We start from the raw sequence: 27,218 nt of genomic DNA, 5'->3' as shown, positions 1-27,218 counted from the left end.
TATGACCCAGCAATAGCACTGCTAGGAATTTACCCAAGGGATACAGGAGTGCTGATGCATAGGGGCACGTGTACCCCAATGTTCACAGCAGCTCTCTCCACAATAGCTAAAACATGGAAAGAGCCTAAGTGTCCATCAACAGACGAATGGATCAAGAAGATGTGGTTTATCTATACAATGGAATACTATGTGGCAATGAGAAAGAAGGAAATCTGGCCATGTGTAGCAACATGGATGGACCTTGAGGGTGTTATGCTGAGCGAAATAAGTCAGGCAGAGAAGGACAAATATATGTTTGCATGTATAGGAGGATTAGGAGGAACTTAACGGAGGACCATGGGGGAGAAGAAGGGGAGAAATGGTGGGGGAAAGGGAGAGAGGCAAACTATGAGAGACTCCTGAATGCTGAGAACAAACTGAGGACTCATGGGTGTGGGGGAGGAGGGGGGAGATGGGCATGGAGGGGGGCACTTGTGGGGATGAGCACTGGGTGTTATATGGAAACCAACTTGACAATAAACTATTTAAAAAAAAAAAAAGAAATGGGGAAAAAGGCATTAATTTGAACAATCCTTTATGTTTCTTTATTGTAAAGTTTGGATCCAAAGAATGTCTAAGGCCTCTAAGATCAAATTATAATGAAAAATAAATAGCCTCAGTTTTCAAAATTAAAGTTATTGACCCTGACAATACAATTTTGCTATGCAAGTATCCAGCAACCATTTGCGACCTGCTGGAATGAGAATCAAAACAGTTTCCTCATACTCCTTCCACTTCAATTCTAATCATAATCTCTAGCCCCAAATTAGTTTTCAGAGACTTTTGTAACAAAAAAAAAGTTGACTCAGAATTTAAGTAATCATGCTAATAACATATACAGTTTTTGACAACTTTAAAATACAACCGTTTGCATAATCAATATAACTTTATAACTTTTAAAAGTGCAAAAGCCAATAGAAATGAGGATAATAGGGGCACCTGGGTGGGTCAGTAAATTGAGAAGCGGACTATTGGTTTCTGCTGGGGTCGTGATCCCAAGGTGGTGGGGCTCAGCAGTGAACACGAAGCCCACTTGGGATTCTCTCTTCTCCTCTGGACTCCTCCCCTGCTTACTCTCTCTTAAAATGAATGGATGAATGAATGAAGTCAAGACAAAACAATAAGGACTGATGCCATTTCTTTCCTTATGTTTTCAGCACTCGCTTTATAGGACATGGACCATACATTAATGTATTTCGAGCGTTGCAATATTTTACTGGTGGCACAACCAGTTTCCAACCACTTGCTTCGGTGGATTTAAAATTTGTAATTCAGATTTGTTTGCTATATATAGCATGTGGTTTCATTAATTCAGAGTTTGATAGAAGTGTGGCTTCCCCCCACGCCCCCCCCGCCCCGTTTTGGCCAGAACGCATATCCAGGATTAGGGATTTTTTAAGCAAAACGTGTTTAAGGACCTCCGTGATTCTTAACTACGTCCCCTCTTCCCCCCAAATGCTTGGGATCGGGGCCCCACAATTCTCTTTCAGTATGAGCTGTCCTGGGGCTTTGCGAAGATTATTTTACAACCCAAGTAACTACTAACTTTCCGTTTTACACCTTTAATAATTGAAAGGGGGGGGATCCGCCCCTCAGAAACCGAATCCACCCGCGCAGCGCGGGTTGGAGAGCGGCCTCCGACGACCGGGTGGGAGTGTCCGAGAAGAAAGGGGCCACCTCTCCTCGGCCGCTCCAGGCGGCGAGCCGGGAGACCGGCCTTCCCGGCGTGCCCCGCGCGCCGTGGGGACTCTTAATGTGAAGCGCCGGGTGACTCAGCCGCGTGGCCGCGCCGGCCAGGGCGAGGGGGGGCGCGCGCCGCTGCGGCACTGCTGGTCCCCGGTCGGCTTCTCGCGGCGCGGTGTGCGCGCGCCTCCCGGGCGGCTTCGGGCCCCGAGCGCGAGAGCGCGGCGGGGAGCGTCAGGTAAGTGGCGGCGCGGCCACCCGGGAGGGCGAGTGTGGCGGCGGGCAGGGCCCGGACTTTGCCTTTGTGGCGGGGGCGGGAGGGGGGTGGCAGCGTCTCCTCAGGCCGCTGCCCGAGCGGACCCCAATTGAAAGGCCGCGGGGACTGACGTTCCCCGCGAGAAAACACGTCCATGGGTGGGTTTCGGGCGCCGGTTTTCGCGCGAGGGTGAAGTCTTACAATCCGGGGAAGGGGGTGGCACCTCCTCTGGAAGTCGCCAGCGCGGCCGTGGGGACAGCTGAAGTGTAACTTGGCTGTTTTCTGCAGGCCTGCGGCGTTTCCGTCCCGCCGGCCGAGGAAGGACGATAAACCCGGAGTGTTTACTGATAACCCGGTGGCAGACGCGGTGTTGGTGGTGGTGTTTTTTGTTGTTTTGTTAGTTTTTCTGGCAGTGAATCCAGCTTGTTAGAAATTAGGTAGTTGGTCGCACTTCTCAAACTCTGAAGCGGGGGGTGCGTTTTGCTCGCTCTCCCCACCCCTGCTTCAGGGTCTTCCTTCTCTGCCACCCGCACATTACAGGCTTTTCGTTGGGAGCAGAGGAGCCGGGCAGGGCATCAGCCGGCGATCTCCTCCCCTACTCTCCGTAGCAGACGGTGACTTCGGGTTTCCGAGCCTCGTTCTGCGCTACCCAGAAAAATACTCCTCTTCTGTTTTGAGCTTTGCGGTTCTTAATCGAACAACTCCTGGGTCGAACCGCTTTCTTTCTAAACGCGCAACCCGTGAACAAACACAAGGGGATAAACAAGCCGTGGAGGAAGTGTCGAACCAGTCCGGGCAAATGCGTTTTCCAGGTCCTTTCGTCGTGCCCCTGTTAGCTGCTGAACGACCAGCTGCAGCTGCGTTCGTGAACCTGGGACGCGGAGGGATTTTTTTTTTTTTTTTTAAATGAACCGCAGAACAAAGTGGTTTAGTCCGAATGTAAGGAATCCAGAGTCCAGAGAACCTCACCCCAGGCCCTCCCCGCCGCACACACCCCCGTCCCCAGTTCTGAGGCAGTAGTTGGCCAGTGTAAGTTGCTCGTTAAAAATGCCAGTACCAATCCAGGAAATTTGGTTCTAGAGACCTCTGATGGGTCCCTGAAACTGCACTGTAAGCGCCCTCCCCGCCTTCTTTGGTGGGTTATACCACACTTTAAGAAAACACCGCTGTAGGGCTGGCCTGAGAATTTTTAGAACTGCTCATCTCTTTTTTCCTCGTGGTTGATTGACTCTCCATTCGCCAGCCAGCCAGTCCTAAGCCATGAAGCTGGCCTCTCCAGAGGGAAACTTAGGAAATGGTAGTGCTTTCTTGGACATCAGGTGGACACCAGGGTGGGAAATGACTTTCATACATATTCTGATCCTGCCTTGGTGGATTAGAGATAGCCGGCGCCTATTAATCTGTGCTTTTTTTCCCTCTGGGGGCCACTTCGAGTATCCTCAGAATTTAAGCAACACCATTTTCCGTCTTACGACTTCCCATCCCCGTCTCAGTTTGACCGTTAGAACCACGGCAGCCAATGCCATGGAATTCCCATGGCTTTGCGTGCTCAGATTTCATGGCACCTGGCAGCACTGGTAGCATTCATGAGGGCTTTCAGTTCAGTTGAACTCTAATTCAGTCATCAGATACCAAGGTAACGCTTGTTTTGTGCAGAGCCCTGGAAGGGGCCGCCTGAGCAACAACATTGCAAAGATGGCACTCAGTTGCATTGCTCCCTTGAGACGGAAATGAGGGCTGAATAATTTGTGCTGCTGAAAGCTTTTTCTGTTTCTTAGATCCTCCTGAGATAGATATGAAGGCGTGAGGTCAGATTTGGATGCTTTGCCTTGTTTCTGTTTTGGGTATCTTTTTTTTTTTTTTTTTTTTGGTCTCCTCTCTTATTATTCTCTTTCTGTTCACACAACGTCAGTATCTTTCCTTCTATAGCCCTGGGCTTCCTGACTATTGTGCCTTCCCTCTCTCTACCCCTGAATCTGACCATGCCCTCCCCTCCTTGGCTAACCGGAGTAAAAAGTTTAGGGATGTTGTTGGAATGCTGAATGACTTCTTGCGGGAAGACCCAGAATCATGGAAATGTGAGGCTTAGAGATATAAGGAAACCTATTACAAATTTATCTAGTGCAGTGCTCTCTTCTTTCAGATAAAGAATCAGAGCGATGAGGTAGTAGAGGTAAGGACCCCTGGCTCCTAGTCAGGTGTTCTTCCCATTACATCATCTCGAGAAAAATGCTTCAGAAATGGAAAAGGTTGAGAGATATTCAGTTATAAGTAGATGAAGAAAATGGAAAGACTTCTACATAACGACAAAAGCTGTATTTTCTGGAAAAATGGAGATTGAACAAGAGAATGTGATCTAACCAAGTAAATCATGAAGAGTGGGAGTACTAAACTAAGGACTCTGAAGCTTGAAATAAGTTTTATTTCAAGTTCAAATAAACTTTCAAGTTCAAATAAAAGCAAACTGTTACCCTGTAATTCCAAGAGACCTTACAAACTTAGTATTTTTTTTTAAATCAGTAAAGGTTAAGTACATTGGAGAATTTTTATTAAATAGTAGATGTTTGAGTAATGTCCAGAATGTTTTGAAGTTGTCATATAACTATACTGTTGTCCTTATCAAAGTTATTAGGTATTCTGTGGGAGACAGAATATAAAACTGATATAATCTGGTTAAATATATTTTCATTATTGGGATAGTATATGCATTTCTGGAACGTAGAAGGAAAGAAGTATGTATGGAAAAAGAGAACTTTTTGATATCTTTGCGTGCAGTCCCCAAGTTAGATATTGTTGGGTTGTCCTTGTATATTCATAAAAGTAGAATTAGAAGGGTAATGCTTAATAATTAGACCCTATTGTGTGCCAGACACTGTACTAAATGCTTTTACATCCATTCTCTTATTATCTCCACTTTATAGCCAAGGAATACAAAGAGCTTAAGTTTGCCCTAAGTACCTAGTAAGTGGCAGAGCCACTGTTCAAACTTAAATCTGCCTGTGTCCAAAGGTATTCAGATTTATGCTCCCTTCCTTGGGTAGTAAAGAATGTGGGCACTGAAGCCAGTCTTTCCGGGGTTCAAATCCTGGTGCCTTTATTTACTAACTTGCATAAAATACTCCTCAGTTTCTATGTCCCTAAAATAGAGATTGTCATAAGTACCTACCTCAGGGTTATTAGGGATGAATTAATTCATGTAAAGAGCTTAGAACTGTGCCTGACACATAGTAAATTCTTAGGAAATGTTGGCTTTGGTTTTTTTTCAAGGTATTCTTTAGATTCAGATTGTCCTTTCTACCGTTAAAATACTCAGGCTTTGTAATTAAGTATGTATGTAAACTTCAGCTCTGTTCTTACTAAAACCAGGGGAATTTTGATGAAATTTTGGAAAATACTGGGTATAAATAGTACAAAGATCTGTGACTAGGACCAGGGGTCCCTGTGACTGGGGTTTGGTTTCTGTGTTTCATAGAGAAGGTTGTAAGGGTCAGATGAAGTAACAAATACAAATAAAATTTAAATTGTATATGATATGCAAATGAGAAATACTGTTATTAAAATTAGGAAAGTTGCGTTAAATTATTGAGAAAATTATTAAAAGAAAGTTTAACTTCCTTAAAACAGCTAGTGATTTATAGCTCTATATGAAGATCGCAGTCTGTACCATAAAATTACAAAAGATTCCTTCCATGTGTTTGTCCTAAATCTCTTTTTTGGTGGTAGAGCATGAAATTGAATTTTTGCAGTTGTTTCTGTAGATTAGTTTGCTAAGACTGCTGTAAAAAGTACCACAGACTGACTTAACCAACAGAAATTGTTTTCCTTACAATTCTGGAGGCTGGAAGTCTGAGATCAAGATGTCGCTAGGATTGGTTTCTTCTGAGGCCTCTCTCCCTCCTTGGCTTGTAAATGGCTGCTGCTCCCTGTGTCTCATGTGGGCTTCCCTGTGTGTGTGTGTCCTTGGCTCCTCTTCTTAAAAGTCATACTGGAATAGGGCCCACCCTAATGACTTGATTACCTCTTTAAAATCCTTCTTTCCAGACACTCTCATTCTGAGGATTTAGGAGTTGGAACTTCAACATCAGAATTTTGAGGGGCAACACATTTTAGCTCATAACAGTCTGTTTAGAGAATTCTATGCCAGGTAATCTCAGTGCTCCATTGCCCTTATTGTTGAGCACCCTTTCCTAGGGGGCTCAAGGAACATCCTTTATCCTGTGCCTGCCTACCTATCCTACCTTCCACCTGTTACTTAGAGAACCGTGCTTGCTGCTGAGTACTCTTATCATGCCTCTGCGTGAAGTCTTTGCATTTGGATTTAAAGCTATCAATTTATTTATTCTGTCATCCTATTGCATAATCTGCTTGAGAAACTATTCCAGTATTTAACCTAATAAATTCCTTATTTGTTTTGTAAGCACATTTCTTCTAAAAATTCCAAAATCTCTTCTGCAGTAATATTTTCTTTTTCTTAAACTGGTTTAAGCTTTAAAAAAAAAAAAGTTCTAACATTTTCTTGAAGAGGTCTCTCTTTTCAGAGAGAACATTTCCCTTTTTCCCATTTTGAAAGTAATAACACTTTTATTTTAGATACTTAGGAGTTTTCAATAAAATACAATTTAAAAAATCTATGATGAGCCTACAATTAAGGGAGAATAATTAATATGTTCAGTCTTTTTTCTATGAGTATATTTATTCCAGCCTGCCTTTTTCAAACCTAATAAATCATATGGTTTACTGCTATTTTAGGTATTAATCTAAAACCTGTTTCTTTTTAGTCTTTTAATGTGGTAAATTAATTAATTTTAGAATGTTAAGCCAACCTTCCTTGTAATATCCCTTGTTATGTATCTGGATCTTATTCTTTAAATAATGTTTAGGATTTTTGTGCTTATGTTTATAAGAGAAAATAACCTCAGAAAATGAATTGAAAAATATTCCTCCTTTTTCTGTTCTCAGTAAGAGTTTGTAGATTAATGTAGTTTCTTCCTTAAAGATGTGGAAGAATTTGCTAGTCAAGCCACTTGGTCCTGGAGTTTTCTTTATGGAAAGGGTTTAGTTAAGGATTATGGTTCTGTGTATATGTATATCACAATAATATATATTATCCATATATAAATACATATATATGTTAAGATATTTATCTCAGGGAGTTGGCTTATAGGATTGTGGGGACTGGGCTAGGCTGTCAGGAAGGGCAGGTTGGAATTCTGGACAGTTGAGGCTGAGATCCACAGTTGAATTTCTTCTTTCTCAGGGAACTTTAGTTCTGCTCTTAAAACCTTTCAGTTGACTGGATCAGGCCCACTCAGATTATCTAGGATAGTCTTTCTTTTTTTTTTTTTTTTAATTTTTTTTTTTTAATGTTTTTTTTATTTATTTCTAGGAGAGAGAGAGACAGCATGAGCAGGGGAGGGTCAGAGAGAGAGGGAGTCACAGACCGAAACAGGCTCCAGGCTCTGAGCTGGCAGTCAGCACAGAGCCCGACGCGGGGCTCGAACCCACGAACCGCGAGATCATGACCTAAGCGAAAGTCGGACGCTCAACCGACTAAGCCACCCAGGCGCCCCTAGGATAGTCTTTCTTAATTGAAGTGATTATAGACTTTAATCACATCTACCACATACTTTCACAGTAACACCTGGATTAGGGTCTCATTGACCTAGGACTGTAGGCTAGGCAGGTTTACGGTATGAAACTGAACATTACAGCTTCTCTCCAGTCTCCCAGTCTTGGCTAACTCACTAGTTGTCTGATGCCTTCAAGCAGTTGTTTTTCCTGCTTTACTCATTTTTCTGAAGGATGTATTATTCCAGGGCATAGGACTAAAACCAAGCATGGAAGTCATGGTGGGTGTGGGGAGGAAAGCAAACTTTGGCTCAATCCAAGAAGAAGAACAGTCCCCAAGGATTCCTATCCAGCTTTTGAGTGAGCAAAGCAAGAGACTTTTTATTTTTGGATATTTTTTGGTAGGTTGCACTGAACTGGTAGAAGTGTTTTTTTAGTCCTAGGTGGAAGGCGTTTGGTATCCAGATTTTTTGAGATTCATTGTTGGTAAAATTGTGGGGGAAGAGATTGGAAGCCCATCATAAGTTTGCCGGTATTTTTAATACATTAAAAAAAAAATCCGGCCATCATTTTCTGTCCCCATTCTTTCATAAAAGAAAAGGCATTTAATATCAAAAAAGAATTGCAGGTATAACTTAGGTACAAAGGCTAGTCCTTCTCCAGAAAACATTATGCTAACATATACTGTAACTCTTCAGTTCACATTTCAGTATTTTTGAAATCCTGTACTATCTTAAAAATCACATATATCTAATATACTAGTGTTTCTTTTTCCTAAAAAGCTGTTGGCAGATTGATGATGTCTTGGTCAGTGTCAGGTGTCTTTGAACTAGAGTAATTCGTCTGTGTGTGTGTTGCATTCTCATTTCTGCTAAGAATTCAGCGAAAACCTTTGACACTAATTGGTACTGGTCCTTGAACCGTCTTTTGACACAATGATTTTGGATTGTCTCCAGAATTTTCAACATGTTCTATAGCTACATTACTGATCCATGGATCTGTCCCCAAGACCTTCATATACACATTTTCTTGCCATACACACACTTAGCCTTTTCCTGTAAAATGGCCTACTCTGTTGACTAATGCATCTTTAAAATTTTTAATAGCACTGGCTTATACTGTTCCTTTTAAGACTTTATTGCTAATAGTATATTGCTTTGATATTTCCTGGAAGTTTCCACAAGTAATCTTTAACAGCTTGTGTATCTCTTCTTTAGAGGATTTTAGGTTTTTAGCAAGCAGAAGAGTATCCTGGATGTTAGGGACCTCATCCCAGAGATTCTATAATATGTTGATTGGCTTTTTCTTAGGAGTCATAGACTTTACCTGGTCTGTTATGTGCTATGGATTGTTCTTAGCTTAAAGGTGTCACTAGCATGGCCATAACTAGTTGAATCCAGTCAAAAGATAGAAACACCTTGTATGGAAATTATAGAATATCATCTATCCAGTTTTTAGGTAATATAGAAGTCCTCTCATAGTAACTATTTAAACAGAAAAGATGCTAGACATGCACATTATTGGCACAGAAAGGTGGTATGCCCAAGCTATAGATCTTGGGCTTGAAATTATATCTCTAAACCTGTACAGCATATATAGAAATCATGAAGTAAATCAGCCCTATAAGGAGAGGTAACAGCATGATGGGAAAAGTAGGCTGAAGCCAGAGCCTGGGATTGAAGCCTGGTTCCACTATTTATTAGCTATGTGATTGTGGGAACTTTCCTTTACCTCTTTCTTCCTCAGTTTCCTCGCCTATAAAATGAGGGTAATAATGGCACCTACTTCATAAAGTTCTTTGACTATTAAATAACATTTGTAAGGTACTTAGAACCACATGTGGCACATGATATGTGCGAATAAGGTTTATGGCCATCTGTACGTAAGATGTAGGGTTTGTAGTACTTTGACATATTGAACAACCTCAGCTGATTAATTTGTGATCCTAATGTGAAATGTATTCTTGAGTAATTAGGTTTTAGATTCAATTATTAATTTAAGGATGTAAGAAAACTTTGCTGTTTGAAAAGAGTGTTGGAATACTTAAGAACTTCTTGAGATACACTAAAATTCATCAGTTTAACTTGTTAGATTTACCAGAGTTTTTTCATTACTTAAAGATTTGCTTGGTAGGCAATCAAAGTGCTAGAACAAGAAAATATTTAAGATTGTAGATCTAATTTGAAGTCTGACAGAAACACAAAACTTAGGATAGTGGTTACAGGGGATTCAACTGTATTGTCGTGTTTTGTATTTTAAATAGGGTGGTAAGTATAAATTTTTTTATTGTCTAAATCTTTGTTTCCAGTATATTTTTTAATTTAATAAATTTGTTACAGAAACTAAGGGCAATCTTAGTTATAAGTTGAACATAAGGTCTTAAGTCTTCATTTAAATCCAGGTAATATAGTCTCTTTGTGCATAAAACCTGTTCTTGGACATAAGTTATATTGACAGAAAGGTACTGAAGGCAGTAAATTGGGGATGTCAAGTAGAAAAGACAGGAAATTCTGTCCGAGCAATTATGATCTTGTCACTGCTGCCATTGTGCTGTTATATGCCTGCCTGTTAGCCTGGCCTCAGCAGTTCATAGGGGAGAAGGAAAGAAAGGGGAAGGAATCAGAGCTCCAGCCTTGCCTTGGAATTGGCGTGCCCTCTTCTCTCCTGCATCTCTTCTCTCATTATGGCTTTCTTTCAAGATAGAAGAAATGAGGAACAGAAGTGGTTCTGCCAATAGACATCTTTCAATTTTATGCCTTCTCCAACTTGTGCATTTTTTTGCCTTAAATTCTATTTTGTAGGCTATTAATACAGTTTCACCAGCTCTCTTTTGGGTATGTCTCTCTTTCCATCCTTTGCCCATTTTTCTTTTGGGTTGGTTTCATGCATTTTTATAAGCCCTCATTGAATATTGTGATAAGGACTCTGTGTGGTATGTTGCAACTACAATTTTTCAAATTTATTTTTTATAGGATCTCTTGCCATACAAAAGTTTTTGTTTTTTGTATTGGGGAGGGAGTTGGTAATCACATTTTTGTCTTTCTCTTCTCTTTTAGCTTTCGGGTTTTTTGGTCCTGATGATAAAGGCTTCTCTACCCCAAGATTGTAAGTCCCCTAGAATATTCTTCAAAAATAATAATGTTGTGATTGAGTCTCTCATCCATGAAATGAAAGGTTATACTAAATCATTCATTCCCAAACATAGCCAGTCTACAGGATCACTTGAGGAGCTTATTAAAAATTCTCAGATCCTACCCCAGACTTACTGAATCAGAATCTCTGGAGAATGGGGCCCAAGAATATGTTTTTAACAAGTTCTTCTGGATGACTCTGATTATTGGTTAGACCTGAGAACCACTGGACAGTATAATTCCAAAAATATCCAAAGATATCCAAATGATATCTTATTCCAAAAATATCATTTTTCTGATTATATAACTCTTGTGTTTTGATTTTTCTCAGTTAGGTTGTATACTCTTTATATGAAGAGAGGACTGTGTCTTAAGTACTGCCCTTCTTGGATTTAACCTATTGAGATCCTATTACTTCACACTTGGACAATTCTAGTAGCCTCGTCTTTTAACTATTCCAGTCCATCTGTGGTGGTATTTATCTTCAAACATATTGAACATACACCCTCCATATGTAAAAACTTTGGCTACAAGACAAAATCCTAACTCTATTTTACATAATAATTCAAGACTCCATAGGTTCGCTCCATCTTATTTTTCAACTTTATCTTCCCCCAGGGCTATTGTGTATAGTCATCTAAGTTGTGCGTTGCAAAGCTTAGACAGTGGTATACATGGGGTTCCCTGGAGTTGTAGGACATAATGGTGACCCTGATTTCCCCACACTTTTACATTAACCCTTCACTGTAGCCTGATTAGTCTCTCACCCACCCCAGTTTTATGTAGTAATAAAGCCTTGTTCACTCTTACTTTCCTGCCTGTTCTGTGCCATCTGCACTGTCCAGCATGCCCTTTCCTCTTTTCTCTGTCAAAGTTCTACATATTAACATCTGCACAGTGGAGAGTATTACATAGTAATAAAAAGAATGAGGATGGTTTCTAATCACTCCTTGGGAGTGAATTCCAGGATATATTGGTAAGTAACAATAGTAAAGGACAGGATTGGATATGGTGTTCCATCTTTGTAAAAGAAAAAGAGGAATTAAGAATTTATATGTATATACACATTTTATGCTTATTTCTTCAAAGAGAAACATGGAGGATAAACAGAAATTAATACAACTAATTATCTGTAGGGAATAGATGGGGAAAATTTGAGGGAAAAGGGAAGGGAATAACACTTCCACTGAGCATTCCGTTCTTGTAACACTTTAACTTATGAACCATGTAATAAATGTTTTACATAGTAAGTATAAAGAGAAATGAACCTAACCTACAGGACACACAGAGAAGAAATAACTTGAACGTACCATACTGATAGTACATCCCTGTTGAGATGTATTTTGAGGATAAAAAGAACTGCCCCCCGGTAGACATTTAAAACTTAGTATGTTTATTGTGAGTAATAATGTTGACGTTATAATTTTGAAACTAGTTTATGAACCAAGATTTTCCATTGTGAGGGAAGAGATGCTAATATAAGGAAAAACTATAGTGTTGAATTTGAGTTGAAAATATCAGTATAAACTCATGCTTGTTTAAAAAAAAAAATCCCCAACTTTATCTACTGAAATGGCTTAGAAGCAGTGACCCCCCCAGTAGCTATGAGGACAGCTAGTGCTCAGATACTGATATATAAATGCCATTGGCCACTAAAAGGAACAAAGTCTCCAGGGAGAAGTGGCTGATTCCAGGTCTGGAGCAGAGATGGTAAAAGGTATGCTTGGAGAAATCTTCTGCCAGAAGTAGCCTCAAGAGCAAATAGAATTATGTTAAAATGACAGACAGTGGGTTGAAGAGAACCCCACTAGCCATATTTGGGACAGTTTGAACCAAAAATTGGGGACAATTTGAAAAAAAAATCATGGTAATGGATTATTGTACTAGATTAAAACAAATCTTTGAGTTCATAATGATACTTAAGGAGAAAGAAGGGAAGGATGTAGAAATAGTTCTACTTCATGGAAGACTGCTGTACAGTAGATGTAGGAGGAATAACACAAATAGCCATCATTGTGTAGTCCCAAATGTAATAACTGATTCAGGCAGGAATCATTAATAGATTGCGAAAAACACTGGGTGAAAGGTTATTGGGAGATAGAGTATTACATCTCTCTTTACAGTGGAGAGAGATGTATAGTCACCATTTAACCATGTGGCCAGGCTTTAGTAGGGTATCATGACACTATGCCTCTGATGTGATGGCAGTTTGGAAGGCTACAACTGCCATCTGTGTAGTATTCCAGTTTAGACACACAGGAGAAAATTTTTTACTCCTGTGGAAACCATGAGAGAGCCAGGATGATGGAACTGACCTAGTCTCTTTTAAAATGTCAATTTCATTTTTTAGAAAAAGATGGAGGGAGGGGATATGCAAGAATAAAAAATTTGGAACAACTAGGGGCACCTGGGTGGCTCAGTTGGTTAAGCGTATGATTGGCTCAGGTCATGATCTCACGGTCTGTGGGTTTCAGCCCCGCATTGGGCTCTGTGCTGACAGGTCAGATTCTGGGGCTTGCTTTGGATTCTGTGTCTCCCTTTCTATATCCTCCCCTGCTCATGCTCTGTGTGAAAAAATAAAACATTTTTAAAAAATTCAGAACAACTAAATGCAAGAAACAAGCCGTAATTATGGATCCCCAAAAATGTCTATAAAAGAAGATAAGCCAAATTAGTAAATTTGATGATGGATTGTGTATTGAGATTATGGAATTGTTCATTTTCTTAGATGTGAAAATGGTACTGTTGTGTTTTGTAGGAGAATGTTGTAATTCATAGACTATGCATACTGAAGTGTTAGGGATGAAGTGTGATATCTGTAATTCTCAGGTGATTTGGGAAATGTGTGTGGAGGGGGAAGGAATGCAAGGTGCACACAAATGAGGCAGGATGGTCATTGGTAAGTCTGAGGGTATACATCCATGCACTGATTGTAATGATTTTTCCATTTTCCTATAGATTTGAAAAGTGTCAAAATAGAAAATTGGGGAGAAAATCTCTTCAGAGCCCTGCGCAGATTTTGTCTCATGAAGACTTCTTTTTCCCAGGCACGCTAGCTAGAGGTGATTTTCTCATATGAATTTTTATGACTTTTATGTTTCTCTTATCCCCAAACCTAAATGCACATGAGAGCTGCCTGAGATGACTTTTGTAAAAAAAATTACCAACTGCCTGACCACACAGTAAACCTATGGCAATATACTCCGGGAAAATAGGCCTGATATTTGAACCAAGGGTTAGAACCGCTTATTCTGTATGTTTTAGCTAAATTTATTTGTCTTTTTCACATATCCCCACCTAGCCAGCGTGGGAGCTTAGGATCAACCCTGAAAGTGTTGCTAAATCCTTTAGGTCCGTTTTTGCTGGCACACACTCTTAGGTATATTCCACACAGTAGGTGTTTGGTAAATAGATGCTGACTGTGTTCTGTAATTTGTTGATACTTTGAAGAGATTACCAGAAACGTCTCTAAATCTTGAGAGATTAAAATAACCTATTTCATAAAAGTGCTTAGTCAATTCAAAAGATTCATGTGAAAGCTGTGTAGTTTTTAGTTCTAAAATTACAGGTTTGGTTTATAAGAATAACATGTCTGTTGTCGTTAAATGTTTGAAATTAAGAGTTACCAGTGGAATCATAATTGAATTCCATTACGTATGCAAACAGACATACTCAGAACCCAGTACTTAACAAAAAAAATATAAATACACAGAGATAAAGGGTTGTTGATATTGGAATTGAGATGAGGATTAATGTGGTAGCTAGATAATAATGCAAGAAAGAAACTAGCAGAGATTAAAATTTTTTTGAGTATGATTTTTATAAGCTTGAAGCTAGGTTTGAATATATGAATAATAGTAACAGCTAAAAATTTTTCAGTGTTTAACTTATGCCACAGACTGTGCTTAATCTAAAGTATTTCTGATCCTTAAAACAGCTCTTCCAAAGAGATAGTATTAATAACTTACAGATGAGAAAATTGAATCTCAGAAAAGTTAGTCATGTGCCCAGATTTACGTAGCTAGTAAGTGGTAGAATCACGAACCGAACTATTCAGTCAAGCTTCAAACCACTTGCTGGCAAATATGGGGGAGGCATGATCGGGTATGGTTAACTATAGCTTCCCTTAAATTGAGTCTTTGTGAAGAAATGGTATGGTAAATGGGAAAATGTTTCATAGCCTTGAAAAGAAATAAAAACAAAAGATAAAGCAGGGGAGAAGGGTTAATCTTTACTAGGGGTTAAACAAACAGTTGCATAGGCTCATAGGGAGAGTATGTAAGAAGGGCATGTATTGACCAGTATTCAAAAAGTACAGTATCATGAGTTCTTTTTCTGCACGGAAAAAGTCTTCTGGTATAGCTGCAGTATTAACCTAGACCACATAATCTATCTTTAATCCGTATAATGTATATGTATGTGTTAAAATAGCTGAAGTAAGCTTACATTTTACTGTTGAATTAAAAATTTGATTAAACATTGTCTCAACAATAAACAGCAAAATTACTTGTGTTAATAGTTTCAGTTATCCAGGGGCGCCTGGGTGGCTTAGTCGGTTAAGCATCCGACTTTCGCTTAGGTCATGATCTCGCGGTTCGTGGGTTCGAGCCCCGCGTCGGGCTCTGTGCTGCCAGCCCAGAGCCTGGAGCCTGTTTCAGAGTCTATGACTCCCTCTCTCTCTGACCCTCCCCTGCTCACGCTGTCTCTCTCTCTCTCCTAGAAATAAATAAAACATTAAAAAAAAAAAAATAGTTTCAGTTATCCAAACATTTTTAATACTCCATTGGAATGAGTTATGGCAGTAATCTTTTTAGGTAAAGCAGATTTTTACTTCCTATAATAAAAGAACAAACAAGGGCACCTAGCTGGCTCAGTTGGTGGAACATGTGACTCTTGATCTCGGGGTTGTGTGTTCGAGCCCCACACTGGGTGTAGAGATTGCTTAAAAAATACTTGGGTGGCTCAGTCAGCTAAGCATCTGACTCTTGATTTTAGGCTCTGGTCATGATCTCACAATTCATGGGTTCAAGCCCCGTGTTGGGCTCTGCTCTGACATTGCGGAGCCTGCTTGGGATTCTCTCTCCCTTTCTCTCTGACCCTCCCCTGCTTGCTCTTTCTCTCTCAAAAATAAATAAACATTAAAAAAATAAAATAAAATCTTTAAAAAAAAAAAGGAACAAAGCTACATTCTAGGTAACAAACTAGTACAGAGAATCTGTGTGCAACTGCTATTCATTAAATGTAATGTTCTAGGACTCTTTCACAGTAATTCTAAACTAATTAAATATGTTACTCATTGAAGAAAAAATATAAGTAGTTACGACATAATTTTTTAAATCCCAAGAAAAAATTTCCCTGTTAACAAAAAATATCATTTTGGAACTTCTAGATAAGTGACAGAAAAATGATGGCAAGATTGTTAAACTGAAATTCTACATGACCTTGGCACAGAAATAGCTGAATCAGTGGAACAGAGTGTAAAACCAGGTCAAGCATTTATTATTATGTGTTAGTGTTTGATGAAGGTGACACCTCAAATCAGAATGGAAAAAACTGACTCTTCAGAATACCTTAAGGCAGTTAATTTGAATTTTAGTAAATCCACATCTCATGCTATATGCAAAACAAATTCTATATGGGTTAAAGATTATAAAAAAAGAAACAAACACAAAGTCAGTTGAGTGAAAGTTGGTATAACCAAATTATATGTACCATTGAGAATGATGTAAGAGTGTGATTATTGACATGAAGCCAAAATCATGTTACGTTGAGAAATGCAGCATAGTATTTACAGAATTTCAAATTGTGAAAAATAAAATATTAGGAAAGTCTGGAAGATGAATTATGGGAGGTTTTTGTCTTTTCAGTATTTTCTGCCAAAAACGATAAACCTGTATTACCTGAGTGCAGGATTATTGTCTTTTTTAAAGTTCTGCAGGACTAAAAAAGCTAAAGAAAAGACAGTTTGCTAGTAGAAGAGGAAGATGTGGTATCTTCCTGAGGAGAAAAATGGAAAGACACAGAAGGTCAAGTGCAAATGAAGTGAGGCAACGGAGGCAAAAAATAATTTGTAGAATCCCAGAAACACAATATGTTGTCATTTCACTGAATTAAAATGAGAAAGGTAACTGAGAAGGTAACTGAAGTCAATAGAACCATACAAGAGTCAGGACATAGTAAGTGTATTTAAAAGTGGGGGGGGGGGGTGAGTATGATGAGCTTAGGGAGCTGAAAAATGCTAGCTATGCAGTTGTATAAGGGAGATTAACACCAGTCTCCACATTTATCACCTGCCTTTTGTATAGTGTTTTGTGATTTTTTTTTTTTTTGAGAGCTTTTCCGTGCATCCTATTTGAGAAAAGTTTGTCTAACAGTAATGGCAGATATCATCCTCTGTTTTTATGGATGGAAACCATGAAGCTTATAGAATGTTTTGGTGACATGGCTAGTTAATAATGAAGCCAAAGCCAGCACCTGTTTTGCTTATTTTGTGGGTGGTCTTGTATGATTATACCTTGTGCTCACACACTTGCAGGGGGAAGAGAGCAAGTTTTGGAAAACATCCAGTGATTCTAGTCCAGCTTGACAAACTGGATATGAGTAAATCACAGCTATTACCTAATACCTACCCACCATGGTTGTCTTTCCCTACACACCCAAAACTTTTAAGGCTTTCAAAGGTGAAATTTTAGAAGTATTGATGAAAATAACTAAGTGAACTATGATAGCTCATTTTAATGTAATTTATCAGATCAGCAAAGACGAAGAAAACTGAAACAGTATTAGCAGGGTTCTGGAGAATGGATGCTCTGTGCTGCTGGAAAGAGCATAAACTGGCATCTTTACCGAGGACAGTCTGGCAGTACCTATCAAAACTTAAAAATTGTTTACCTTTTTCCATATCAGTTTTACTTATAGGAGTTTATTCCAAGAATATTGTGGGGAGATGCCCAGAGATAACATGTGCAAAGAGTTTACCACAGCTTTGTTGATTTTTAAAGTATTTATATTTTTCTACATTGACTGAAATTTTTTCAGTGAGTACTTATGGCTTTTATATGTAGTGAAATACTAATAACGCTATTTCATAGAAAAATATAACCATTGTGTCACAGCATTCTTACATTACTACCATAACTCCTACAGGGCAAGAACAGCAGCTATGACCCTGGATATTACTGGCTTTCTCTTTCATTTGTAACAGTAGTTCTGTAGTCAGTCATAGATGAAAGGCAAGATGGTTCGGGGGAAGCAGTATGATTGGATGGAAAGAATATGGGAATCCAAGAACCTAAGTTAGCATCCACCTTTGCCTCTTAGCTAGAGTTAGGATTTGAGGCAAATTGCTAACATCTCTAAAGGTTGATTTGCATCCCCACCCCACAATTTGAGTGAGGATAATTAAAGTAACTCTCCTGGGGTTGTTTCACTTCCAAATAAGATTAGGTTTGTAAAATTTCTTTGTAGACTCCCTGATTTGGGAATAAAACAATAATCAACATTTATTGAATGTTACATGCCAGGCATTGTACTAAGCACTTATTTTACTCCTTATATCAACCCTGTGTGGTTAACAGTTATTTCCTTTCTGACAAGTGAGGAAGTTGAGACTCTGATTTAGGAACCTGCACAGGGCCACAGTTATAAAAAGTAGAGTCATAATGGAAGATCATACTTGGAAAGAAATGTATGTAGCTAGAGATCTCTAAGAAGTTATTCATGCCTCAGCAGTCTGCCCAAATTACATTTGAAGGGAGGACCCAGTGGAAATAATGTACTAACCGGGGTCTCTTTCTTTGCTCGTGTAAACAGCTAAATTATTATGGGTTGAGAAACATTGCAGGAAAACCAGATCTGGTATTTAGAATGCTAAGAATGGATTTTATATGGGCTTAATTCTGGAATGGTCTTATTCAGTATCTTTAGAAATAATCTGGAGAAAGGAAAACTGGAAGGCCTTAAATAGAAGACTGAATTTCTTCTGAGATTAGAACATTAGGGTTGTACTTGGAAAGGGAGTGAATAGAACATGACAGAAAAGGTTCAGTAGAATTTGTTTAAAAATATATATACCCGGAGGCGGTGTCTGGGTGGCTCAGTCGGTTAAGTGTCTGACTCTTGACTTAAGCTCAAGTCATGATCTCGTGGTTCATGAGTTCAAGCCCCGCATTCAGCTCTGCACTCACAGTGCAGAGCCTGCTTGGGATTCTCTGTCTCTTCCTCTCTTTGTGCCCCTCCCCGAGCTTGCACTCGCTCACGCTCTCTCACTCTCTCGTTCTCTCAAAATAGATAATAAAAACTTTGGAAAAAATATATATATACCCAGAATACATTCTGAAAATGGCAGCCTCTTTGCTACCAGTTAATAATATCTTAGAAGGTGATTGTGTAGACACTTGAGACACTATTACCCTGCTGGCTATCACCTGTGAATGAATATATGTGAACCAAAATGGAAAACGTGTTCACCTTGAATAGAAAACATTAGCAGAGTTATGAGAAACATAAGGTAACTAGATCAAAGTCAATGATAGGTGATTAAAATAGTTAAAGGAATGCAGTGGTTTTTACATAAGAACAGACAGAAAAGACTGGGATTTGTTTGGAACCCAAGATTTGGCAAAGATATAATTACTTTCTAAATCTGATTTGTAGAGTACAGATGAAGGGTAGATTGGTTTATGTAGCAAATTCTGTGGTATCCTACCTTCTCATCACCACCCAGCTTACTCTAAAGTAAAAAAAAAAAAAAAAAAAAAAGACACTGCCTTTTAAAAGACCATACTCTTGTGGGGTGCCTGAGTGACTCAGTCTGGTTAAGTCTGACTCTTGATTTCAGCTCAGGTCATGATCTCCTGGTTTATGAGACTGAGCCCCTGTTGGGCTTCTGCACTGAAAATGCAGAGCCTGCCTGGGATTCTCTGTCTCCTCTCTGCCTCTCTCATGCTTGCACACACGTGGTTTCATGCTCTCAAAAAAAAAAAAAAAAAAAAAATGATACCTTTGTACCATTAACAGTCTGAAAGCATTATGCTTTTGAAATGGATCCATGTTAGGGTTGTTTGCCCCTAACCAGCTTACAGCTCGATTTTAAAAGACTGAATAGTTCAGTGGCAAGATACTGAATTTAATGGCACAGTGATCCGTGTAATTATCCTATATTCTTCAGAAATAGAGGAAATTGCAAGTAAGAAGAAAATACATAGACCTAGTATCTAGTAACCTCTAGTATCTAGAGGTTATTGTGGATTAATACTCGAGATGATTATGTTCTAGGGAGAAACTGTTGTGTCCATTTTAAGGTGCTAGGAATATGTGGCGATAAGTCCCCTATTAAAGATTGTATGTAAATTTCCCAAGATGGGAGATAATGATGTTTAAGGTTTTGCTGTTCCATGTCAGCAAAATCAAGACTTAGCAAAGATTGGGCCTTCATGCGAGGTCTGTGATCTAAATAATAAATATATTTGCGTAGCTCTTTACAGTGTATAAAAATGCTTTGACATACTGTGTGGAAGTGAAACTTCATATGGCTTGCTGGATGTTAACTTTTCTCTGCTTAGTGGGTATATAGTTTGAATTCCATTATTAATACATTTCTGACTCCTAGTTCTTTTCTGAAGCAGTCTCTTCATTTACTGTTAAGTATGCCAGGGGTGTCATGATCCTTTAGTTTTCGTAATTATATGTTGCTCTGACTTTTAGGACTGTGTTTTGACTAAAGATAGTTTTGTAACAATAGAGACTATATTATTGAACTGCTTTGCTTATTTATTTTTTCTTTTCTTTTTCCTTAGATCTGTTCTAAGGACCAAGATTCATTTGGGGGATGGTTACAGGATTGAACCATGATAGGCACTGAAATAAATTCAAAGTTGAGTGAAGCACCAGTCCTGGAAGGGGCGTAGTACTGTGCTTAAAGTGGTTGCTCTGATGTATGTTGAAGAATTTGGTGTCAGGTAACTTTTCAGGTTGCAAGGTTTAAGAGTGTTTTGTTCTGTTGTTCTAGGATTCTAGAGGAATTCATTCATTGGAGGCTTTGGGAAATGTTGCATTAGGTAATTTCTTAGTGTGTGCCACTAAGCATTAATCCTGAGATGATTTCTTGAAAAAGGGAGTTCTGACTCCAAATACATTCGTGAGAAGACTGTAACTAGATCCTTTCTTGGAGTTCCATAGTATAATCTTGTTCGTTGAAGCATTGTTTGCACTAGTTAAGTAAGAAACTGCTTAGGGGCGCCTAGGTGGCTCAGTTGATTAGGCAACTGACTTTGGCTCAGATCATGATCTCGTTCTGAGTTTGAGCCCCGCATTGGGCTCTTTGCTAACAGCTCGGAGCCTGGAGCCTGCTTCGGATTCTGGATATCTCCCTCCCGCTCTCTCTGCCCCTCCCATACTTACAGTCTGGCTCTCTCTCTCAGGCTCTCAAAAAAAAAAAAAAAAAAAGAATAAACCTTAAAAAAAAAAACAGCTTAAATATTCATGGGTAGGAGAGTGGAATCAGACAGTTTTACAGCAGTTAAGAAGGAACTGGGGCACCTGGGTGACTTAGTCGGCTGAGCATCTGACTCTTGATTTCGGCTCAGATCATTATCCCAGGGTTGTGGTATCAAGCCTGCATCAGGTTCCATGCTCTATATTCATTCATTCATCCATCCATCCATCCATTCATTCTCTTTCTCTCTCTTCCCCCACCTTTCCTCTCTCCCTCTGCCCCTTCCCCCACTGGGGCTTTCATCCTCTCTCTCTAAAAAAAAAAATAATAACAAAATGAACCAAATCTTGATCTTTCAACATGGATGCATCTCAAGAACACTAATTTAGAGAAACATTCCAGCATTACAGAATGAGAATGATGCATGCATCGTACGTAGTTTGTGTGTTTTTTGTTTTTTGGTTTTTTTTTCAATTTATTTCTGAGAGAGAGAGACAGTGTGAGAAGGGGAGGGTCAGAGAGAGAGGGAGACACAGAATCCGAAGCAGCCCCAGTCTCCGAACTAGCTGGCAGCACAGAGCCCGACGCGGGGCCCGAACCCACGAACCGTGAGATCATGACCTGAGCCGAAGTCGGACACCCAACCAACTGAGACCCAGGTGCCCCAGTTTGTGTGTTCTTTTACAACCATATGCCTTTACCAGCATATCTGTAGAGTATAAATTCATTTTATAAAGTCAAAAGGATTCATACCAAGCAAGTTGTGATATGGAGAAGTGATTGGGATTGGGGATGATGATCAAAGCATCCTTTTTAAGAAGGGAAATATTCACATATTATTTGTAATAAAAATTAAATACAAGTAAAATGCCTGTTAAGTGCTGAGAGGGCTACTTTTCCCTCATTGGAGATGCCTAACTTGCTAAGTATCAGTTCCATCTCTCTGTATATTAATTCAATCCATTGTATACAAGTTAAACTGCATTTTGAGCCCTGATTCCACAGACTAGGAAGAAACTGTTTTCAAACTATTCCATAATAACGTGACTATTCACACATTTTAAGGAATAAATGAAGTAATTTATACAGTGTAGTCTGTGCAAATTCTCAAGAGAGAGATTCCAGCTTATTGTGTTTGGTCCAAGAGTTCTTTAGGAGAGCAACAAAGAGAAGTTTGAACTTGGTTCTTGAGCCACTAGTGGAAGAGCTGAGAAGCAGTTAATCTGTCCTGCTGAGGGAAACGCTGCCATTCAAAACCTGTTAAGCTTACAGAGGCAAACCCCCTTTTGGTCTTTCCATTGTTGGCAATAATGCTGTTTCCAGTTCTGTATCATTTTCTTAATCCTGTTCTGTAGACCTGATTTTGACCTTTCTGAGTCAAACCTGAGAGCAGTGGCGGTTTTATTTGACTTTACCAGTCCCTGGGGATCTGTTATAACCTCTACATGTTACTGCCTTTAGTGGCCTAACTTCTTCCTGAACTCGTTAGCATGCAGTCCATTTGCATAAAAATTGGTAGTGATATTAGAGGATTCTTTACCAGAACACCAAGTGGAAATCAGTATAAATCAAAAGTGCTAATAAACAGGGTGAACTTCAGAAATGTTCCGAGCAGCTAGGCATCCTCCAAGGATGGAGGGGCTGCAGAGCATGATTATCTGGAAGTATGAAGCCTCTTGAACGCTCCACCCCCCCCCCCACGTGCATGTGCAAACATACACACACACACACATTTCTGCCTGATCAGCCTTACACATGGCAGTAGCTCATTACGTGTTCTTTGTCATGACTGCACCGCTTGGGGGACAGTTGGCCTTATCACCAGTGACCTCTTCATGGAATTTTGAGGTGGGGGCTAGGGTTGAGGATAAGGTACAGAAAGTGAAAGAAAGAACTTCATAAAGAAGAACTTGAGCACTGTAAGTCAAATTTTGCTTTTTTTTAGGGCGGGTGACTTCTTGTTTCTTCTCTCCCATGAGTATGATGGTTGTTGATTGTTTCCTAGTTTTTAATTGTTGCAGGAACGTATGTGTCTCAATGGTTTTTGATATATGGGCAGGTTTTCTTTATTTGGCCAGTTGGATTCTTCCCCTCTTTTGTGTCTGTGATTATAAACACCACCAAATTATTGTAGAATCAGTCAAGATTGTGGCCAGAATTGTGGATTTGATCTCTGTTTTTGGATACAGCTTAAAATTACCCAAGTAACAAGTTTATCAACATTCTTATATTCTTCATGATTTGATAAAGACCATTTAAATAAGTTCATTTCCTGTCAATATAAAATTATAGAAATGTTGAAGATGTCATTTCTTCTCAGAACAAGACTGAGAGCTTTTGGTGAGTTCTCTAATTTGGCTTTCTTGCCTTGGAAGTCCTTGGAAACCTGTTTTGAGAGCCTTCTAAATCCTGCATATTCCTGTCTTCCAGGATTTTTTTCTGGTCAAGCAGACAGCTCAGGATACAGAATCCAAGGATGAATGTTCACCGTGGCAGTGAGAGCGACAGGTTATTGCGGCAGGAGGCTGGCTGCCTAACAGATGAAAGCCCAGCTGCAGCACAAGAGAAAGAAACAAATAGCCCGGCTTCTTCTGGTCTTCAGAACCTTACTTATCCTCTCAGCCCCAGGAGCGATGGTATGACGCTTAGATCTTGACTTCATTTGGAGGGCTTTCCCACATCTGAGCACCCACTCTCCCCAGAAGGCTTTACTAAAGAAAATATCCAGCTGATTGGCTTAGCTTACAGACGTCACAGTTCTGTAAAGATGACCATCATGAAAAATCTCCACTTAATCAGTCTAGGACATCTAACATGGAAATGATAGTATAAGAGAAATTGTCATGGATTAGGAGTCAGAAGACAAATTCAAATTCTAGCTCTGCTACAATCATCTATAACCATGGATGAGCTCCTTAATCTTTCTGAGCCTTGGTTTCTTAATCTGGAAAACGGATATTAATCATCTTCACGAGACCAAAAGACTTTTTAGTTAATGGATGTGCAGGCTCTTGATAAACTGTTAGGCTCTTCTTAATGTTTGATAAAGACAGTGGCAACACTAATGATAACAACTACTGTTTATTGAGCGCTCACTGTGCTAGGAACTTTACTTTTTTTTTTTTTTTAATAAAGGGTAGCAAATCTAGACCATTGCCTGTTTTTTGTAAATTTTTTTAAATAATAGCCATCTTGTTTACATGAGGCCTATTTGTTTACATATGGCCTTTGGCTCCTTTTCTGCTACAATGCCAGAGACCATGGCCCACAAAGCCCAGAATATTTACTTTCTGGCCTTTACAGAAAGTTTGCTCGTCCCTGCTTTGATTAATCCTTGTATAGCTGAGGAAACAGGCTTCAGAAGCTTAGGAAACTTGTTCTGGTTCACACTGCTAGGAGGTAGGGGACTGAGATTTGAACCTGTGCCTTTCTGAGCAGGGCCATGCTCTTCTAGATAGGTCAGCTGCCAGCAGAGCAGAGCATGCCTCCTGTCCTAGAGTGTACCATTCCGGGGAATTGGTGCAGCGAGTCTCTCCTCCTACTGTCTCATTTATGCTGGGAGGAGCTTGCGGTGTCCTTCAGGAATCCGCCCAAATTGAATTGCTTCATTGCTGGGGGGGGCGGGAGTTCTAACAATCTGCGTTCTAAAAATCTGAATTGGTTTTTTAGAAAGGCACTTTGAATGCGAAAGCTAGTCTTGGTGAGTAAAGTGTTTCTTGCTATAAGCTTGCCTGTGGATTGTGTGAAGTTTGGCTCTTGATATGCAAACACAGGGCCACACTGAAAATTTGGCAAAAGTGTAGGATGTGAATCCTTAATACGTTTTTGATCGAGATTTTGGTTTCCTTTCCTCTAGAAGCAAATGTAGTTGGCAGGGTGTCGTGGGGAAGTATGGGGAAGTGAGTGTTCTCTAGCTCACAATTTATTTGGTTATCTAAGTGCTCCAAATCCTATAGGTCATGGACAGTAATCATGTTAATGAATTATTGTGTACAAACTTAAAGTACGTGAGGAATGGGACATTTGAAGAAAATGTAGAAGTGTTAATTAAGCTTATCCAATCTAGGTGTCAGGATATGCATATTGTTAACTCTGTTTTGGTATGTTTGAAATTTTTCCTTAAAAAATTTTTTTTAACTTACGTTAGGAGAACTGCCAATTTAAAAGAATCCTATAGTAATCCTTTATAAGTACTTCCCCTGATATTCTTCTGTGTATGTCCAGATTTCAGCTACAGCATTTAGTTTTAAGCCTTTTTTGCATGATACAGTATTAACACACTTTGAAGTGCTCTCACATACTTTAATTCATTTCAGTTGATAAAATAATCCTATGAGGGAGGTAGAGTGAACATTATTTTCATTTTAGAGAAATGAACAAGGTTTAGAAAATTAAATTATGTAAAGAAAACAGCTCTTTGGTGAAACTAGGACAGAAAACTGATGTTCCGGGAATGAATTCTAACCCAAGGCCACTTGCACTGGAACCTTTCTGCTGAGAGCAAGACTTGCCTATTCAAAAAATGGTGTTGGCAATTAGGATCCTTCTGTGCATAGTGAAAATACATTTTTATGTGACTTTCTAGCAAAAGTAATGAATTAGACAATTAGAGACTATCATCCCTTTGGGAAGTAAAATTTAGAAACATTTAGAAATTTTTGAATGTGAAAAATGAATGCTTTCTGCACACAGAGGCAGCAGTTTCCTTAAAAAAAAAAAAACAGGAAACATAATCGTATTATTTAGAGCTAGAAGTGGAAACAGAAGTAAAAAGTGATTGCCTCTGTGAAAGAAAACAGAGGAGGGCATGGAGTGTGGTAGGGCCTTGCTGGTTGTCCACAGACATTCTTTCGTGTTTAAATTTTTTTAAGCCATGCACGTAGTTTACTTTACAGTTTTAAAATCATTTGATTATAAAATGTGGGCATTACTCCCTTCATTCTCTCCTCCCCAACATACAAACCTGGAAAAAAGCTCAGGGTGGTCCAGTATGAGTCTCTAGTTTATTTTTCCATTATTTGTTTGAGGCAAGAGTTTTTTGCTTGTGACCACCTAAAAATTTCAGGGGGCGGGTATTGGGGTTTTTTTGTTTTGTTTTGTTGTTTTAAGAAGAGCAGGTTTATTCCCCCCCCCCAAGCCTTTTTGCTGTCAAGTTATTTTGGTTTGTTTGTATGATCTTTTAGACCTTTCACTTGACTATGCCTCTCAGCCAGCAAATCTTCAGTTCCCTCACATAATGCCACTTCCTGAAGACATCAAAGGCTCCTGCTTCCAAAATGGGAATAAACGGAACCATGAACCCTTTATGGCTCCAGAACGATTTGGAAACAGCACTGTGGGCTTTGGCAGTAACGTTCATTCCCAGGCGCCAGAGAAAGTGACACTTCTTGTAGATGGCACACGTTTTGTTGTGAATCCACAAATTTTCACTGCTCATCCGGATACCATGTTGGGAAGGTAATTGATGATGATTTCCTTCCAAATTCACTCTGTTCTCTCTGAGGAGAAATACCTGCTGTTTATCTTGCACTAGAATGAGGAAAAGAAGCACTGATTGCTTTTTTTCCTGCCTTCATATTTTTGAGAGACAGGGAGGGCAAGCTTGTAAAAAAACCTTATATCTTTTGATGATTTGGGTATGTACTTAATTTCTTTACAAAGCCAGTAGAGTAAAATGAGCCCCCACAAAAGGGAGTGCAGTCAGTTTGAACTATGGAAAATTATCTCTGAATCTCATTCCCTAGTCCTCAATAAACTCACTCTAGAGCAGAAGTCAACCTGATTTCTATTATCCATAGTTTGTATACTCACGAAAGTAATAATCTTCTCCGAGTTCCACATCAAAGATCTAGAGTTAAGGTGAGATCTAAGTTGTGTTTTTTTTTCCTTTTGTCTTTAATAAAAGATAGAATTAGACGTGTTCCACACGACATAAGAACAAAGGCATTTTACCAAAGAGTGTTTTGTCTGCCAACCATTAACCATTATGCTTGGCAGCAGGGTTGTGCTGTCATTTTCTAATGCCTCCATCACCATTCAGGTTTTCCAAAGCCAAATCTTTCTATCTGGCTGTTTTGTTGTTTTGTGTTTGTGCTCTCTTTGTGTT

The 27,218-nt window shown here is 39.4% G+C and overlaps 1 protein-coding gene across 4 annotated transcripts in view; it reads left to right on the top strand.

Annotated features, from left to right (window-relative positions):
• Positions 1 to 1,832: 1,832 nt before the first annotated feature.
• KCTD20 (potassium channel tetramerization domain containing 20) overlaps positions 1,833 to 27,218 on the top strand; it is a 37,062-nt gene continuing 11,676 nt past the window's right edge. The window contains exons 1-4 of one of the 4 annotated variants that reach the window (XM_039235278.1): positions 1,833 to 1,960; positions 13,636 to 13,739; positions 23,543 to 23,748; positions 26,296 to 26,569. In XM_039235278.1, coding sequence (XP_039091209.1) covers positions 23,589 to 23,748; positions 26,296 to 26,569 — 434 coding nt within the window. In that variant the 5' untranslated portion in view covers positions 1,833 to 1,960; positions 13,636 to 13,739; positions 23,543 to 23,588. Of the gene's footprint in view, positions 1,961 to 13,635; positions 13,740 to 23,542; positions 23,749 to 26,295; positions 26,570 to 27,218 lie in introns of those variants that run through there. The other 3 variants (XM_039235279.1, XM_039235280.1, XM_039235281.1) reach the window with 3 other exon arrangements.

This window comes from Hyaena hyaena, unplaced genomic scaffold (genome assembly GCF_003009895.1).
Source record: "Hyaena hyaena isolate Hyena2069 unplaced genomic scaffold, ASM300989v1 scaffold_96, whole genome shotgun sequence".
NCBI classification, from domain to species: Eukaryota; Metazoa; Chordata; class Mammalia; order Carnivora; family Hyaenidae; genus Hyaena; species Hyaena hyaena.
Note: the sequence above shows the minus strand (reverse complement) of the source record. Positions and strands in the feature narration are given on the sequence as shown.